Below are 19604 nucleotides of genomic sequence, written 5' to 3'. Positions count from 1 at the left end.
GACGCGTTAGTAGCCCCGTGGCATCAGTATCGGCTGCTGTATGCGTTTCCGCCGATTCAACTGTTGCCCAGGTTCCTTCGCAGGTTGCACTCGGAACCACATGCAGTGATTCTGGTGGCGCCGGACTGGCCTCGCCGGTCCTGGTACGAGGACCTCGTGAATCTGGCGGTCGACGCTCCTTGGTGTCTGCCTCTTCGAGAAGATCTCCTGTCTCAAGGGCCGATCTTCCACCCTGCTTTACAGTCGCTGCCTTTGACGGCCTGGCTGTTAAAACCGAGGTCTTGAAGGATAGGGGTCTATCCCCGGAGGTCATTCACACTTTGATTAACGCGAGGAAGTCTTCCTCGGGGAAGGTCTATTACCGTACTTGGAAGGCCTACTTTGCCTGGTGTGAGTCCAGGGGGTTTTCACCTCGCACGTACTCGTTGTCTAGGGTGTTATCCTTCCTTCAGACGGGTGTCGACCAGCGGTTGGCGCTGGCTACGGTCAAGGGTCAGGTGTCTGCGCTGGCCGTTCTTTTTCAACATCCTGTGGCATCTAACTCCTTGGTTAGTACTTTTATTCAAGGGGTGCGACATCTGGTCCCTCCTAGGAGGGACCCTTTACCCCCTTGGGACTTGAACCTTGTTCTGTCCGTTCTTCAACATGCTCCTTTTGAACAGATCAGGAAGATCTCGTTGCCCATGTTGTCCAAAAGGGTTGCTTTTTTGGTGGCGATCACTTCGGCTCGCAGGGTTTCGGAGCTGGCAGCTTTGTCCTGCAAGTCTCCGTATCTGGTCATTCATCTGGATAAGGTGGTCTTGCGACCTAACCATTCTTTTCTTCCGAAGAGGGTTTCGGATTTTCACCTCAATGAGGACATTGTCCTGCCTTCGCTATGCGCGAAGCCCAAACATCCGAAGGAGGTGGAACTGCATTCCTTGGATGATGTTCGGGCGATTAGGGTTTACCTGAAATCGACTGAATCTTTCCGCAAGTCGGATTCCTTGTTTGTCCTTCCTGAGGGACCTCGGAAGGGCATGGCGGCGTCGGCCTCTACCATCGCCAAATGGATCAGACAGACTGTTGAACAGGCCTATGCTTTGAAGGGGAAAGTTCCCCCTGTGCCTGTGAAGGCGCACTCTACCAGATCTCTGAGTACGTCTTGGGCCTGTCGTCATGGGGCTTCTGTGGCCCAGGTGTGTAAGGCGGCGACTTGGTCGACTGTTCACACCTTCACTAAATTCTACAGAGTGGATGTTCAGGCATCGGCAGATGCTTCCTTTGGCCGCAAGGTTCTTAGTGCGGCAGTCCCTTAGAGCTTTTCGTATGGGCTCTTTGGCTGTTTGGGATATCTGTTGTTATCCCTAGGTTATTTGTTTTCCTGGATTTTTTTGCTTCTGTTGAGCAAGTTTTTTTTTTCTCATGTTGCCCAGCTGGTTTCCTTCCTTTGGTAAGGTTTCTTTCTTTGATGTGGAGACGGCGTTGCCTTAGGCGCGGCTGCGTTTCCCACCCCTCATGTTTGCATTGCTTTGGGACGTCCCCATTGTGACGAATATGAAGAGGCGCCGACTGTCGGAGGACGTAAGAGAAAACGGAATTTTTGTAAAATCTTACCTGTAAAATTCCTTTCTCTGAGTCCTCCGACAGTCGCCGCCCCCGCCCCTCTTTGGGGTTTGGTTGTATACTCTACTGCTATTCCACTGAAACTGAAGTATGGATACAGGAAGTAGGAGGGTATAGACTGAGGGGACCACCCCCTGGGGGTGGGTTATGTTAAAAACCTTTATATTAACATATTCTGTTGCCTAGCTACTCCTTCGGAGCAAAGTCTAATACCCCATTGTGACGAATATGAAGAGGCGGCGACTGTCGGAGGACTCGGAGAAAGGAATTTTACAGGTAAGATTTTACAAAAATTCCGTTTTTCGGATCCTCCTCCCAAAAGGTTCTTTGTCATGAACCTTCCAAGAGACACAACAAAAGCCCTGGCTATGAAGGACCTATTAAAGGACCTGATGCGACAGGGAGTTGAGTCTGGTACCATCGGAGGAACAACGTCAGGAATTTTATTCCCATATTTTCCTGATAAAGAAAAATCGGGGGATTTCCGTCTTATCCTCAACTTAAAACCATTAAACAGGTCAGTTCTGTACAGGAAATTTTGGTAACCAAGGGATGCTTTACGGCATCAATAGACTTAAGGGATGCCTATCTACATATACCCATAGCCGCCCGGTCCCAAAGATTCCTGAGGCTGGCTGTGGATATGGGGAAGGATATCCTCCATCTTCAATTCAAAGCCCTTCCTTTCAGCCTTTCATCAGCCCCTCGGATTTTTACTAAGGTAAAAGCATAGTGTCTAGCGCCCCTGCGCCTGCAAGGAATCTCTGTGATACCATACCTGCACGATCTACTGCCTGTAAGGAATCTGTGATACCATACCTGCATGATCTACTTTTCTTTGCCCCTTCCAAGAAAAGGCTTCAAAAAGATCTAAACAGGGCCCACGTTCCCCTAGAAACTCTGGGTTGGATAGTGAACTTCCAGAAGTCGAACCTCACGCCAGCACAGCGGGTACCATTTCTGGGCTTCCAGATAAGTTTCAGTGGAACAAAAAAATCTTCCTTCCAGAAGACAAGCAAGCCAAGATTCAAAGTATAGTGGCTATGCTGCAAACAAATCACGAATGGTCGGTCAGAAGGGTTATGTCGTCTCTGCAAAATCTAACCTCAACCATACCAGCCATTCAATGGGCAAGGCTCCATTTCTGGCCGCTCCAATATTTCCCACTAAACGTCTGGGATCACAGTCCAGAAACCCTGGAAAAGTAAAGATCCCCACCAAGGTCAAGAGGACCCTCTGGTGGTGGAGGAACCAAGCAACCTTATCAAGGGGATTGGCCTGGACCTTCCTGGTAGAGCAAAAGAGTAACAGATGCCAGCAGATGGGGTTGGGGAGCCCACTGGAATCAAAATCTATTTTGCAGGCAAAAAATTCAGGAAGCAGAGTGGAGTCTAAATCCATAAGTCTTTGCACTGATTATCAGGACTTGGGGACAACCAGAAGTGGATCTGTTTGCAGCAAGAGAAAAAGCAAAACTTCCGCTTTACTTTTCACTCCCCAGAAACAACAATTCTCTGGGGATGGATGCTTTAGCGCATCCCTGGACTTTCCTTTTTGGGCTCTGCTTTTCCCCCCTTTCAGCTTATCCCTCTTGTACTACGGAAGATACAGAAGGAAAGAACATCAGTGATCCTAATCACTGCATGCTGGCACAAAAGAGCCTGGTTTTCAACTGTGCTACAGTTGGCAGCCAAACCTGCCTTCCAGCTCCCTCTGTCAGAATTTGCTACTTCAGGGCCCAGTTTGTCACCCAGAGGTGGCCAGGCTGAACCTCACTGCCTGGTATCTGAGGAGCAAATACTAAAAAATAAAGGACACTCAGAATCATTAGTAACCATTTTTACTTTCCAGTAGGAACAAGATTACTAGGGACATATAGGCAAAAGTTTGGAAAACTTATAACACCTGGTGTCGTTCAAAGAACCAAACCTTGGAAAGTATTGTCAATTTTCGAATTTCTTCAAAATGGTGCAGTAAAAGGTCTGGCTGTTAGTACTCTCAAAGTGCAAGTAGACGCCTTAGGAGTATTCTTAGAGAAGCCGATTGCCCTGGTCGCCAGATTCTTTAAAGCTCTTACCCTTTCCAGACCAGCACCTACCAAGAGTTTTCCCAAATGGGATTTATCAGTGGTTCTTCAGGCCTTCACAAAGGAGCCTTTTGAACCTTTAAAAACTATTTCACTAAAATCTTTCCCTTAAGACTGTTAAGAATTGATAGAATTCTTATAGATAGAATTTGTTCTCAAGACACCAAAAGTAGTGTCAGCGAAAAACCGATCCCACGATATTGTCTTACCGACCTTTTGTCCTAACCCTTCTGTAGATAAGAAAAGACTGTTTCATAACCTGGATGTGAGAAGAACCCTGATAACACTACCTGGAGGTAACCAGGGAATTTAGATCTTCAAATTCTTTGTTCTTTTTTCTGGCAAAAAAAAGGGTCGCCAGGCATCAAAGGGGTCAATTGCCAGGTGGCTTAGATCAGCTATTTTAGAGGCTTACTCCCAGATGAAATTATCTTCCCCGCAGGGGATTAGAGCTCACTCTACTAGAGCTCTTGCCACTACATGGGCAGAAAAAGCTGGTGCCACTCCAGAACAGATCTGTAAGGCAGCTACATGGTCAAGCTACTTTACAATTGCACGACATTATAGGTTGGACCTTTTGTCAGCCGGGGACCAGGCTTTTGGCAGAAAGGTCCTTCAGGCTGTTGTCCCTCCCTAAGTTAAGTAAGTCTCGATAATCCTCTCAAGGTGCTGTCCTGAAAGACGTTTAGGGAAAATTCAAGTTAGACTTACCGGTAACTTGTTTTCCAGGAGTCTTTCAGGACAGCAGGAGCCTGTCCTATTTGTATATTTTTGCTGGTATTAACCATATTTGTTTGTGTTCCAGCATGGGCCGGAGGTACTCTTCTACAACTGAGGAATTGTGGGAGAAGCCTCCTTTTAAAGTTTGGTCTTTGGGGTGTTTCCTGTTGGTGAGAGGGGGGAGCCATCTCTCAAGGTGCTGTCCTGAAAGACTCCTGGAAAACAAGTTACCTGTAAGTCTAACTTGAATTTTCTTTCTTTTCCTATTTTCTGTTCCTGTGAGAACTACAGTCAACTGCCGGACTGGACGATGAACTGGATAGTCTAGATCCTTATGGTCTTTCCAGTCTGGTCAGCGAGTGCGACCCAACCTTAGCTCTGCATTGTGTTGGCCGCAACATAGCCCCACTGGACGGGAGCTTGACGGCGAGTTAAACGTCTTGCGAGGACGCATAGCCCTGGTCATGATCCTAGTCATTAACGGAGTTGCAGCCTACCTCTGGCCCGCAGCACCTCCCTGCCAAGATGGGTGGGTGGTCTGCCTGGAATGGTTCCCCACCTGGTCCCATGGTGCGGTAAGTCCCTCCGGTGGCCCCTCGGTTTGGACGTGGCCCCTCTGTGGACCACCCTCTGTTCAAAAAATGCACAAACAGTAGATGTCTAGATTAAGTTTTTAATACCTTTTGTATGGATTTGTCTTCCTAATTTTATATTTGTTATGGTGGAATGACCTATCAACATTTTTGTTTGCCAGTGTCCAAGCCTTCCGTAGGTTACCGCATAACTCGAAGGTTTAGTCTACCTGTGTCCCTTAGTGGAATCCAAAAAATAGGATTTTACTGTGCATACAAAACCCTATTTTAGTTGCCTAAAGTGGTTGTAAAGCCACTGATATGATCATACAATCTCCTCTGGCAAATAAGGACATGTGCCCCACTGCATGTGTTTTTATATGCAGATTTCTGCCTTATTTTAGAGCGCCTCCCAGCGCTCGCGTGACTGCTCTCCTCTCCTAGGCTGACTACAGCGGGAGGGGCAGAGAACTCCCCTGACATCCGCCAGGATGAGAGTAGCAAGCAGTCGCGTGCGCTGGGAGGCACACTGAAATAAGGTGGAAATCAACCTATTTTTTATAACACATGCAGTTGGGCACATCCTTTTTTTACCAGAGGGGATTGTATCCTCATACCATAGTTATTTTTTAGCGGCAGGGAATGGGTGGGGAGCAGAAGGGCACTGACGCAGCTGACAGTCGGGAGGGGGGACACAGGAGAGGTGCTGATGACGAAGGCACGATGACTACGGTGTCAGGGCTCAGCAGCCATGATAAACTGTGGTCAGTTTACAGGGAGAAAAGCAGGATTAGCCAGGTATTTTATGATACAGGGGGCCAAACTACACAGCAGAAGCACTGTGCTGCTGTTCATGCTTTAAGGGAACAGGATCAATTTTTTTTTTTTTTTTTGGGGTAACAAACACTTTAAAGATATCACCCCTCTGTACAAATGCTGACACTGTAATTTTACTTTTAGAAGAAACCTATGGCATGTGTTTCTAAAATTTTTTTTTTGTTTTATAGCTTGCCTTTAAATGCTTCTAATTTATGTGTTTTTTTTTTTTTTTTGTTTATATTCTTAAACAGCGGATGGATTTGGGTGAGTGCACCAAGATTCACGATTTGGCACTGCGAGCGGACTATGAGATTGCAAGCAAGGAAAAGGATCTGTTTTTTGAGCTTGATGTGAGTTGTTTTCCTTTATTTTGTATCTTGCACCAATGCCTGTCCATTCACTGAATAGTGTGGGGCTTATTTACTAAAGAATACAGTGCTCACATTGCAAAGTGAATATTTACTGAGCTTAGTAATTAAGGCCTAGCTGCTTTAACTCAACCAATCAGTATACTAACAATATTCAAGGTGTCACACCCCACTTCCATGATTTGTGTATTTTAGGTGAACATTCATTTTGCTATGTCAACAACCTCTACTCCATTAGTAAATCGACCCATTTTTACTACACTTACAATATCCATGTATTTTTAGGGAGTACATTGTTTGGGGGTTTTTTTTGTTGTTGTATGGTTTCCCTCCAGCATTGTATAAAATTTCCTGGTTTTTGGTATTTTTTTTGTAGTTGTAGATTCCCCAACCATTGGCCAGCAATCATAAAATCAGCGATGGCCATGTGGAGAGTTTGTTTTCAGTCTGAGCATACAAAGATTCAGAGAGCGATGAACAGTATAGCACCATCACTGTGCAGCAATGAGTGGGAAACATGGCATGCATTTTAATGTGTCCATATAAGCTTATTATAATTGCATAGAAATTAATGATCATTTAAAAAAAGATTCATTGCTCTGGTCACACTCGCATATACAATAAAAATCTGTGAAACAAAAGTTCCCTGTTTTTGTTTGCATATGAAAGACATTCTTTATTGGCTACCCTAATGTGCTATGCAGTTGCCAAACATGCTTGGTTCAACATACTAGCTGAAAAAAAATCTGTCAGAACGTCACAAAGTATAATTTTGTGCACTTGCACATCTCCACCCCCCATTTCTTTTAGTTTTTTTGTTTAATTTTTTTTAAATATGTTTGAGTCATTTTTGTTTTATATGCTTACACACAGTAGCTAATAACCAGACACACCTGTAATGGTCTGATATACCTTCAACAGCATGATGTGGGGCCCATATAGTGGCATTGCAATCAAATGTGTACTAGTAAATATATAGCTAACAAAATGACAAGGAAAACTAAGCTGGCATAAGATGCTAATTGTACCTCTGCTGCCAGAAATCCTGCTGCCAGTGGGCCTTCTAAAATGGTGACTTGTGGAGTATGAGAACAGGCTGATCCTTCTTAGGGTTCATGCACACTGCTGCTCCTAAACTGATGTTTTTTGCTTAAGTCCCTGAATGCTTCTCAATAAGTCTATGTTCAGAGGAGGAGCTTTTGGGCACACACCAGACCATCTAGATGTGCCGAAGCATTTACTAATTTCAATGCTTGGGATTAATTAAGTTCTGGCCATTTGAAATAAATGCTCAAATGCGTCTAAACGCGCCTAAAACGTGTTTGAGTAACTGCGGCTTAGGTTTGTTTTTAACTCTTATTTTCGGGAGAAACGGCATTTACAATAAACCTGTGTTCATGAGGCCTTATGGTTCAATTCAGCAGAGAAGGAGGTATGCCCAAGCCATGAAAATACACTGGTATTTATTTGGCACCAATGGCAGAGAATTTCTTTTGCAGCAGAAGTTCAACTAGGCAATATTCAGCAGTTAAGAGTAGCACAGGGTTGCTAGAATATGGTGGATTGGGGGATTATTCATTTCATGACTTGCATGTGTATCTTGGTGGCAAGTCTTTGCTGCTTACTAGCCAGTGAACTAGTAAATGGGCCACTATTTATTTTAAGTGGGGGGGGGGGGGGGGGGTTGGGACTTAAGGGAGATAAAAAAACCCCACTCCTTGTTGAAAAAAGTGTGTGTATATATATCAGGATTTCTCTTGAATTAAAAAAATAAATAAATCTAGTCTCAAAGTCTTGAATCGTATTGGCTATTAATTACAGTGACCAGAGCACATTATTCTGGGGGATTCCTATGCCTCAGGTCTCCATGTTTTCACTTAAGGCCTCTTGCACACGGGAGTAAAAAAAGCCTGATCTGAAGACCGGTGCATTGTTGGGACAGTGCATCCAGCTGTGTAAAGATCAGTAGTAATGCAATGAATACAGAGCCGAGAAATAGTTTGAGTGCAGTAATTATGCGCATTTGTGTGTGTATATGCATTTATACATGCGTTATTGCAACACTGGCAACTAGAAGAGGATGAAGAAGAATTTTACGCATGTGTACACATACGCACGTTTAAGCACCAGCAAGATCCTGAGTATAAACATCAGTAATTTATGTCCGTGTGCACAAGGTCTAATGTATTTTTCTGATGGACACGTTACTGCTTTACGTCTTTTCTTTGCATCAATACTGAATAAGTCAAATTAAGAAAAATGGTATGTTGCAGCAGAATCTCTACTAGAGTGAATTTTTTTTGGATTAATTAAGACTGTGGTTGGGGCTGCAGAGTAACAATTCTTAGTGTTTGTCCCACAAACTTCTATCTCCAGCCAAAAACCTTTTTATTTTTTTATTTTTGAGAGAGTAGGGAAAGAAAACCTCTTTTTAAGGTTTATTGCTTTTCATGACTGTTACAGAGATCACCTTTCATTACTTGTCCTGGTGACAACGTCATCAAGATAAGTGAGAGGAAAACTCAAACATGGACACATTAGTACATTTTAACAGAGATGGGGAAGGCTAGAACATATGTCAGCTTTGTTTTGCTCTCTACATTCCGATCTTGGATTCCCCCCCCCCCCCCCCCTTTTTTTTAAATGCATAATTTAAAGGTTTGGCTGGGGTTAACACTTTTCATGATATAACAGGGCTAAGTGCTTAGCTTTAGAACAGTGAGCGGTTTTACGGTGGGCAATAGGAAGCAGTTGTAAATCTCTCTCGGCCTAGGTTCACACTGGTGCCATGCAGCGAACCACATGTAATTCTGACAGGATTTACACTGCATTCCTGTTCAAATTACGTGGGAATCTTTGCAGTGCGATTTAAGACCATTCATTTTGTGTGGCTCAGATCACACCACACCTGCACGAAAAAGGTGCACGCACCTTTTTTTTTTTTTTTTTGCCGCACTGGAATTGGATCACATGGATCTGATTCTGCCATTCGCACTGTGTTTTGCGAACAATTTTTGGGGTGCTGTTAACTTAACATTGACCGCTGCACCTGTTCGCATGAACAGAGTGCGATTGTGATGTGGTGCTGGAAACGAACAGTAATCGGTGTGAATCTAGGTACACACACCTATTGTAACTTTTTTACATCTCACCAGGTGAGGAAGCAATAGTGAGCTGATGTGAGATGTGGGTTGTTATCACTGGGCCACCATCTTACTTCTGGAAGTAAATGTTGGTTCTGGCTGATGCCTAAACATAAAGACTCCAGCCTCTTAGGGGGAAAGACTAGATTGACACATTTTCAGGAGGTAGATCTGTGTTCTCTGTGAGAGGTAATAAATAACCTGCACGTTACATTTACACATAACTGCTTCTGCTTGCTGACCACCACAGCTTAACAAAACTTGCGATTTGCAGAAAAAGCTGATGTCAGTCAGCATTATGCTGGAGTATGTGTTTTTTTTTGTGGTTTTGGTGAATGATCTATCATTATTTACATTTGGAATGTAATTCTTTGAAAAATGTAGTTTTACTTTTTGTAATAATGCCCACTATTTTAATGACTATATATTGCAGTGTCAGTTTAATACACAATACCTTATACTGATTATTTTATGACTTCTGTGTCATTAGTGAACAGTTAACAGATGCTGCAAATGCAAAAGGACATTCATATGGCCAGTATACATGTGCACTATTATGTGAGTAAAAGCAGCTTGTATGTAAGTACACTTCCCTTACAGCTATTACTGTTTTATCTATCAGAGGATTGCAGTCACTATCTGGAATTTTGACTGTCACTAATTCTAGAGATGGTAGGGGGTAAAAAAAAAAGATTTCTACTACAAGACAAACTACGCAGTCCGAAGAACATAGTATGAAAATGTGCGGAGTATGAAAATATGCCATTGACTGCCAGGAAGAGAACGGTAACCCAAAACCCAAGATGTGATTAGTGAGCATGAATCTTAGTACCTTGAGCAGTAAAAAGTGCCATAGCATAAAATAATGGATTTGTCTCAAGTGAATGTTTGTTTTTTCTGCTGGCTACAAAATGTTACCCATATAGTTAAAAATCGGCTAAAGTGCTTTAATATTTTTGGGTGTTTTTTATTAATGACTTCAGTGTAAACAAAATTATATATATTTTTTTTATGTTGAGTTGCTTAGCATTTTAAATCTGACCTATATAAATGTCTCCCTTTCTAAACCTGAGAGAGCTGCTGAGATGCAGCTTTAAATATGTCTATGCCCATCCTGCTTTTGAGATCGCTAGGTTTCAGTGGAAGCCATGCTGTGTATATGCTTGTCCACACCATTGCATCATCATAACTGATTTTGTAAACCATAGGAAGACAAATTTGTGCATGACTGTGAAGAGCTATCCGTAGCCATTAATATTAATTTGTGCCATAGCATGGGTGGTTGTTTTCTGAAATTGTAACGGTTATATTAGGAGAGCAGTTTAGGTGCAAAGAGCATTTATGAAGAGTTTTTGTTCTCTTTTAGGCTATGGATCATTTGGAGTCATTTATTGCGGAGTGTGACAGGAGAACTGAACTTGCGAAGAAACGACTTGCTGAAACACAAGAAGAAATAAGTGCAGAAGTTGCTGTAAAGGTATTCAGATTAGACATTCTGGTGTGCAGAGCACATTTCTTGTGATGGCATGGCAGTCCTCCTTTTTTTTTTTTTTTTGTGAATACCGCTGGTAGTATTAATAAAATGTCCGTTAAGGTGCTGGTTTTATTGGCTATGCAGTCAACAAATTCCTAAAGTGGAAATTTAGTCCGAAAATAAAGTCCTGCTAGATCACGTCAGGCTGGCCCCTTTTGCAGGTGTAGCTATGAAAAACATTAAAAATAAGTGCCTGTACTTTTTAAAATCTAGTAATACTGTCTCGCCCTGCTCTGCACATCCACAGTTGCTCTATATTTTTAGCACTGCCAAATTTGTAGAGGCAGATCTGCTGAAAGCCTTAAAGTGGAATTAAACCGTCCTATCCTGTAAAGCCAAGTAAGCTACTTCTGTTTGATCGTTCTGGAACTACCCTGGCGCTTTAGTGAACAATTATGACCCCAGCCATTTGATGGTTTAACAGTTTGGTAAAAACACAAGCAAGTGTGACCGTTGGCAAACCAGAAATGCAACTGTTTTTTGGAACCATTAAATCAACGGGTTTAGTTCTTTGATTTACTGCTGTTCAGGGAATCTGTGCTTCAGCAAAATGGCAGCCTTCAGCAGGAAGAAACAGGAGCAATGATGAAGGCAATTTTTAGCACAATTATTTTGGTAGCATAATCAATAATGTTGCATGTATGTTCCATGCTAAAGACCAATATTTTTTATCAAGTTATGAGTAAAGTTCCACTTTAAAGTCTGAACTGCCTTACTAGTGCACACAGGCAAAGGTAGCATGCTGGAGCATGTTAAACATTACGCACGAAATACAGATGTAATGTGTAACATGCTCAAAAAGGGACATTGGCATTTAAATAGTTTGGGCCAAGCTACTTTCCCATCCCTTAACTTGACAAGTCCAAAAGTGTGTTTTAGGGAGAGCGTTTTCTTATACCGTAAAAAATGTTACTGCCTGGTCTAAGTCCTCAGGATGACCTGCAGCATGTAGAAGACGATGACAGATCTGATAGACTGTCCTGGGATTTCTGAAGCTTAGCCTTGCTAAATTACTCTAGTGGGATTGTCAGTTCTGGAATGTTTTCTGGAGTTCCTGGTTTGGGAATCACTCGGTAATTTATCCCTTTAGTCCTCTGTTCAGCTGAACCATTGCAGGCAATCTCCCATTTGTGGGGAACAAAGGCCCTGCCTACTTCTTATGCGCCTTTAGATTATATCTGATCTGCTTTTTGCATACAGTATGTATAGTTAAAGGGTGGAAGGACCAGGAAGAGGGCTTCTCACATTTGTGAGATGAAGTGTTATGTTATAAATTTTCTATTGCTGGCCCTTAATATGGTCTCAGTTTGGACTTGACATCTGAAATACTAGCTCACTAGGAAATTGTGGCAATGGGTGGTGGCTTCTATTTATTATTTTGGTTATTTAGATTACACCAACAATTATGCATTGCTTTTACATTTTGTACGTTTGCATCAGTTAATGCCCTCAAAGAGCTCTCCTAGGTGCCCTATATGTCCTCAAATTTCTTAAAATACATTTTGTGCTTCTCGGCTCATAACATGTTTCTCTAGTTTTTTTTCTCTCTTAATGTTTCTTAGGAAACGTTACTCTGCAGTTTCAACCGAATTCCGGGAAAAACTATTTTTGTCAGTTGTCTTGTGAAAACATCTCTCCAGTCAAAATCCCATGCCTGACTGCTGCTGCATGCAGTTGGAAAGACTATTTATGAATGGTTGAGGTGGAGAGCAAGCGACCGGTTCATAAAGCTCTGTGCTTCACTCAGAATGCAGTATATTCAGCTGCAATAATCCATAGTGTGATCAAACCCTATTCATTGGCCATACAAATGCTCATTTGTTAATATTGTAGATCCATATCTTCAGAGCACCATGAGGTATCAAATGCTATTCTTGGAGCATTTTCCCCAAAGTTGCAATAATTTAAAATCTGTAGCAAGTTCTACAGATTTTCAAACACTTTCAAGAGTTTTTTTTAACTGTCACCCCAAAGATAATGTTGCACAAAATTTTTAGGCATTTGAAAAACAAAAAAATCTGGTAAAGCAGGAATGCTCTAAAAAAAAAAAAAAAATGCCATAAATAGTTCTTAGTAATCATATTACTTCCAGAAAGTGAACAGGAAAAGTAAATAAAATCAATGTTTGTTGTGACCAACCTTTGCCTAGTAAGGAAGGTTTACCCTGAGAAGTGGAGGTATGCACTATCCAGGGATGCTTTTTTCCACTGGAAGCATTTATTCACCCCTTTTTTATATCAAAGCTTCTAATGGTTTATTCTCAGGTGGTGCTTCTTTAAAAGCAGTTCTCCAGGAACAACAAAACTATCAATCTGTCCTTTTACTACTTTCATTCCAACTACAATCTTTTTTTCATTCAATCACTCCCTGTCCCACAGTAAACGACCCATCCCATTTTATGCATTGGGATGTTTATTTTGTGTGTAGGTGTTACATGGGTTGGACTGTGGGTGGTGTCGGGAGTAATCTGTCCTCTTGTCTCCAGCCCATTATCCACACAGCATTGCCTCCAGCTGCAAACTGAGGGAGTTGAGTGGCAAAGAAAGAAAACTGACAATAGTATGTCTTCCAATATAGCAACGCAGTAGTAAAGAATCTAATTCTGAAAGCACAAAACTTTCATTTGAAAGTAAACCGATGTAAATTGAAAATCATATAGAAAATTGTTTGCAAAATGGGCCACTTTTTGTCCCCAATCCATCCTCCTGTAAACGCAACCCCGTCCACTCCTCCCTATGCACCCTCTTTAACAACTGCAAGCTTTCCAGTTCTTTCACCATTTTCATCTCTCCACACTTGTGCACAATTCCAACTACTTATACCTCTACATTTCATTCAGCTCTGAGCCTCTTTAAGTAATGTGCACCTGTTACTTAAAATGTACCCAGGAAATGCAGTTCCTGCTGGTGTTTACATTGGTCTGTTGGCTTTGCAAGGGATGTGTACAAAGCCCCAGGGCAAAAGGGGCAATGCCAGGATTAAGCAAAATGCCAGACATGTGGGCAGTAGCAGAAAGTGAATAAAGCAAACCACATACAGGCCATTGCAGTATTGGGCCCTGGGCACCCGGGGATAATAGGCAGCGATAATATCTTCAGTGTACCCATTAACATTTTATGTAATCGCCCCCTCCCTGGTTTCTAAACAACTTTTCTGTACAGTGCATTACAGCACCTACTTAACTATTTGAAGCCCGCCCTTGATGCGGGGGTCCTAGCGACCTGTTTGCAGCTGGGTCATGAAGGCTGCACTGTCTGAGGTGCAGTGACGGGCAAGCAGAGAGGTGACATCTCACTGCCCGCCCGCATCACTGCTGTTCCGCCCTCAGAGCAGGGTCGCTACACTGTTGGAGGTGAGGCGGACGAGCAGAGAGATGAGATCATCTCTCACCGTCTGCTCTGCATTGCCGCTGTTCTCCCTCACTAGGAACCCACCTCTCCAGGCCTACCTCTGTAGACTAACACGCATGCCTGTGCTGCCACCAATGCAGTGCCAATCCGCATCTGGTGGCAGGCAACGTGGCAAAGGACATTCCGCATCTGGTGGCAGGCGGCGTGGCAAGTGACAATCTACATCTGGTGGCAGGCGGTGTGTAGTGAAAATCCGCTTTTGTTGGCAGGCGGCGTGGCAAGTGACAATCTGCATCTGATGGCATGAGGCGTGGCAAGTGGCACACCGCTTTTGGTTGCAGGCGACGTGGCAAGTGACACGCTGCATCTGGTGGCAGATTCTGTATTATGATGAGTTGAACTATTTAATTTTATATTGCAATGCAATAATATAAATGTGTTTCAATCCTCCTGAGGCCATATCAACTATGGTGGTGTGGTGATTAAAAGCGCTCACACAACCCATTTCCTTGACCAATTGCCTGCGAAAAACCGCACCTTGGCATAATTTTTTTCCACAATGCCGGTCCCTGGTGCCAAAAAGGTTGGGGACCACTGCCCTGATGTAATGCCATGGGACTTGAAAAACAAGTACATGACAAAAGCGGACACGAGCATTAGAGCAGAGCTGGGCGTGTGTCGAAAAGACAGGCATGATGGCATCGCCCACTGCTCCCTTACATTTTATGATCCATATATTCTGATCGGGTGGTGTGGCGGGATGCTGGTCGTTAGCGGGGGAGATTCCTGCATCCATATAACGTCTGTGAGGGTGGAAATCTTTTTTGTTTTTTTCCTCCAATCTGCTGGGCTATGGACAAAAACTTTGTGTATACTTGGCTTTCCTTTTTAGTCAAGATCTCTGGTATGTTCAGCTCTAGTACGGTAGCTGTACCCTCTTTTATACACCACCATTTTTCTATGCTTTACCACTGCTGTATTTAAAGCTGGACTTTGAGTAGAAATATATATATATATATATATTTAATAGCTTTAAGATATGTTTTGTTAATTTAAACCGATGGTTTGTTGGGGGCTTTAATGGATATAATGATCATGAGAGATCCATTTTTGTTCACATCTGCAAAACTGATTCACCTGCACATCTGTTTTGTTGGACTGGTGGCAGCTATGCCCTCCGTCCTCCCGGCCACTGGTCCATTAAGCTTCTCTGCTGTAGTTCTGTTACAGCAAGCAATGACTTAATCCTGTAGAGGGCAGACCTGGGAGTTTCCCACACGGTAAATGTAGTGCTGTTTCCCCGCACGGTTTTGATGTTGAAGATAAAAAGCCGCCCTTCCTGCCACACAGAATTACGCATTTTTCAAAGGAGCATGATGTCAGTGGGATATGAAAATCCAGAAATTACAAGAAAAATAAGCTATTCTGATTTTCAGTTTGTCAGCATTTTAATAGTCTTGGAAGTTCATCTGCAAGTGCAAACTTGGCAGCATCCTGGAATTGGGCTTTTAACCTCTTGTCTCTAGGGGTGCCCCAGGATTTACTTGTATCACAGCTTTAAAGGATACACATTCCACCTGTTTTTATGGTGTAATATGTTCCAACATCTGCAGCTCTCTCCCCCCTCCCTGTGACAGCAGGCCTGGGGATCTTCTCCCTGCATCCACTGTCACTATATGAAAATGAGCGTGACTGTGCGAGGCTACGCCCCCATGACAGTCATTTATTCAGTTTTATGTTAATGAATGCCTACATTGCTGCTGACAGCTTGTAGTTTTAAATGAGCTGCAAGGGTGCTGGTGATCGCTCTCGTAGTTCATTGGATTTCCTGCTCTCAGGTAACTGCCTGCCCATATGAGGTATGAGCATACATCTATGCTGTGCGCCTGCAGGACCTGGAAATTGCACCTGCAATCTGATGATCATGGTTTCAATGTTCTGCAGGCTCCTTAAAAAAAACAAACAATAAATGGACTTTTTATTTTTTTAATTCTTTTATTAACCAGTGACTGAGTTATTAAGCTTCAGCTGAGACCACCTATATGATTTTTAGTGTCGGAGTCTGTAACTTTCTTTTTTTTTTTTTTTTTTTTCATTTTATTGCAGTATAGGCCTTACAGGTCAGGCATTTTTTTTTTTTTTTTACAAGTTGGTTATCTTTGACTACTTCATATCTCTGGCCTCATGCAGTTTGCATTGTATGGTTTATATCCATTACATTGGCCTCTGTTTTGTATTGAATGAATATTCTGGTATTCATTTTCTCTTAACAATGGGTAGATGTATAGATTCAAGGTACTTCTTGGTGCTCTACTAGTGCCTATGACTTGGGTGGTGCACTGTTCCTGTCATCTACCATGCAAGAGTTTAGGTAGACCATTTTACAATGTAGTTTCATGTACATAAGGCAGTACCACCTCCTGAAAAACCTCTTACAGGACTTCCTGTGAAGGTGGTCCTGTAGATACTAAATCAGAGACAAATAGTCTGTGTGAGATCTGGGTGAGAGATCAGAAACACTATGACTATGTTTCACATAGAGGGAATGGGGGAGGGAAGGGGGAAAAAAGGGAGGGGGAGGGGGAACGGAAAGGCGGGAAAGAGGGAAAGGGGAGAAGAAAAAGGGGAGGGAGGAGTAAAGGAGGGGGAAGGAGGGTGGAACAAAAGGGTGGTGGGGAATTAGGAGAGGAGGGCTGGTGGGATTTTAGCGGTACTGTAGACCTGGAAAGTATGCAAGTGTTTTATATAAAATGTATAAATTTATTGTACATAGTTAAAATCACAAACATATAGCTGAGACATACAATTGAAGTGCAAAAACATCCATCATTGTATCCAATGTTGACATACAGGCAAGAAAAACAGGCAATAAATGTAAACAAATAGGACATAAACCGGTGGTCAGATGAGCACCTGGCATCTACCCAACATGTTTCGCGGACAATTGGATCCGCTTCTTCAAGGGTTTTGATACAAGATATTATTTTTGCCTTAAAATTCCTGTATATAGACAGTACTGGCAAATATTTATTGCCAGAAATGTCCACAGCACTGTAACTCATCAGCATAACATAAGTTATGTCATTCTCGAGCCTTTGAAGGTATGTAACTTGTCAAGCCAGACTGAGGCAACACATGAGAACTGAGACTCAATTTTAGGGTGCCGAGAGCCTTGATTTAGGTTCAAACGGTGGAAAGTTGAAGCATATTGCTCTGCCAGCGAGGAGGGGGGGGGTTTAAAAAGGGAAAGGAGGGGAGGAAGAGGGAAAAGATATCCCCCTGTCTTCACCGGCACTGCACAGTCTGTGTAGTCTGGTAGTGTAGACAGCGGCATCATGTTTTTAGGCCATTTATATAGTGTTTTTTGTTTACACTGCAGCGCATATTGCAGCCAGTTTAAATGTATGTCACAATGCTGTAATGCTTGCATTTCTGTTCAGTATCACATGATTTCTTGTGCAACTACAATTGAGATTTACACTCCTAACTGCTAGCACAAGAGGTGACCTTGATGATGTAATGTACATCAGTACCACTATACTCTTTTAGTGTCGACTCCATTCACACCTGAGCGTAACGATTTTACTGGTGTTTTTCGGGCATTTTTTTTTCCAGCTTTTTTTAAAGCGTTTTAGAAGTGTATTACAGACGTTTACAGGTTTGGGCGTCTTTACAGAGTGGAAATTAGGAGTGGAGAGCTGCTATTTGAGCGTTTTTTTCTGCTTAAGTCAGAAGTCAGGCGTTTCTATTGAAGTCTATGGGGCCAAAACGCTTGTAATCTGCCAAAAAGAAACTCGTACTTTTTTGAGCTTCAGACGTTTTGCTTCAGGCGACAGAACGCTCAGATGTCAACAGGGGCCATTGAAATGAATGGGATTTTGCTTGTTGGGCGTTTTGACGCTTAAGAGCTGAGCGTTTTACAAGCTGAAAAGCACTCGGGTGTGAACAGGGCCTAAATTACTGTACTTCTGAATAAGAGCAACACCCTACTGCTTAGTTCTTTAGTTGCTGTAGGTACAAGGTGACTGTTTTTACAGCTGTACTGCCATGACACAGAGAGAAAAACGTGGCCCATTGGGGATCACTTTTCAGAAGGGCAGCAAGGATTGCCACATGTCTGAACCTAATTTTACTTTGCAGGAATAGCAGCCTGCTTTACTCTCAATTTGTTTGACCGGAAATAAGGAGGGGAATTTGTAAATGCAGCGCTGCAACCGTGTCCATTGCATGTGATATTATGATTGTGATACTGCATTTACCAGTAAATTTAATTTCTGTATTTACTTGGTAATTTAAAGAAGAAAAAAAAATGTTTAGCAGTTGCATTACTGGTCACGCAACTTTTTAAATGTTTTTGTATTTTTCTTTCTAGGCAGAAAAAGTTCATGAATTGAATGAAGAGATTGGAAAACTGTTGGCCAAAGCTGAACAGCTGGGAGCTGAAGGGAATGTTGAAGACTCCCAAAGAATTCTGTTGGAAATGGAGAGAGTTAAGGCTAGGAAAAGAGAGGCTGAGGTTGGTGATTTTGCTTTTTAATCTCAATCTATAAATGTATACATACCTTCATAGTTAGCTTGGTTGAAATAAGATCAGTTTGTTAGCTTCTCTTGGCAAACACCTGGAGTTTTTTTATTTTTAGGGATCAATCCTATACATGTTGCATATTCTTTTTCGCACATCCAATGCCCTACTCAAACCCACCTAGCTTCCTTGGAGTTCCTTTTTTTTTCCCCCCATTGGCTGAATCCAAGAAAAGTATTTTCATTAGCTAGTTGGTGTCTTCTGGCTTGTGTTTTCCTATTCCAGCTTCAGCTGTTAAGCTCAGGCCTTCAGCAAGTTAGATGAAAAATGACTCCATGATATACTTAAAAAAAAAAAAAAAACCTGCTACAATACAGTATAAAGGAAGGGGTGTTGAAGGCGAAAGCCAAGCAGCGTTTTTGTTTTCATGTCTTTTTTTTGTTTCCCTTTTTCCCCAGGCTCATGCATGCTCCCTTGTCCTTTAATAACTTGGCTCACTGTCATTTACAGCTACTTAAAAAGGATCTAGATAGGAAATAGGACACTGGGCATTTTATCACAGCATAATGAGTGTGATAGTTGTGAACCACCCACTGCATTGCTAGTAGCCCATGTTTTGGAAAGGGATAGTTAAAGTGGTAAGACATTTCATAGTGAACACACATATATACACACACACACACACACACACCTTGCAGAGGAGATAAATCAAAAAAGATCTAGCTGTAGTGTTTTTGTCAATGTTTTCGTCCATCTTTTCTCGTCCATCTTTTCTCAAGACACTTGTCTTACCAGTTTTGGATTTGTATGAATTTCTTTGAGGGTAAGTATCTACATTTACCTCAAACATAGCGCCATGGCTACTATATATATATATATATATAT

At 42.4% G+C, this 19604-nt stretch overlaps 1 protein-coding gene across 1 annotated transcript in view; it reads left to right on the top strand.

Annotated features, from left to right (window-relative positions):
- Window positions 1-19604, top strand: part of LUC7L (LUC7 like) — an 87056-nt gene that overhangs the window by 41055 nt on the left and 26397 nt on the right. The window contains exons 3-5 of the mRNA XM_082261093.1: window positions 6054-6152; window positions 10680-10790; window positions 18570-18713. Of these exons, the coding sequence (XP_082117219.1) occupies window positions 6054-6152; window positions 10680-10790; window positions 18570-18713 (354 nt within the window). The remainder of the gene's footprint in view (window positions 1-6053; window positions 6153-10679; window positions 10791-18569; window positions 18714-19604) is intronic.

Source organism: Pelophylax lessonae (assembly GCF_965119305.1).
Source record: "Pelophylax lessonae genome assembly, chromosome: 6".
NCBI classification, from domain to species: Eukaryota; Metazoa; Chordata; class Amphibia; order Anura; family Ranidae; genus Pelophylax; species Pelophylax lessonae.
This window is presented reverse-complemented; position numbering and strand designations above follow the sequence as displayed.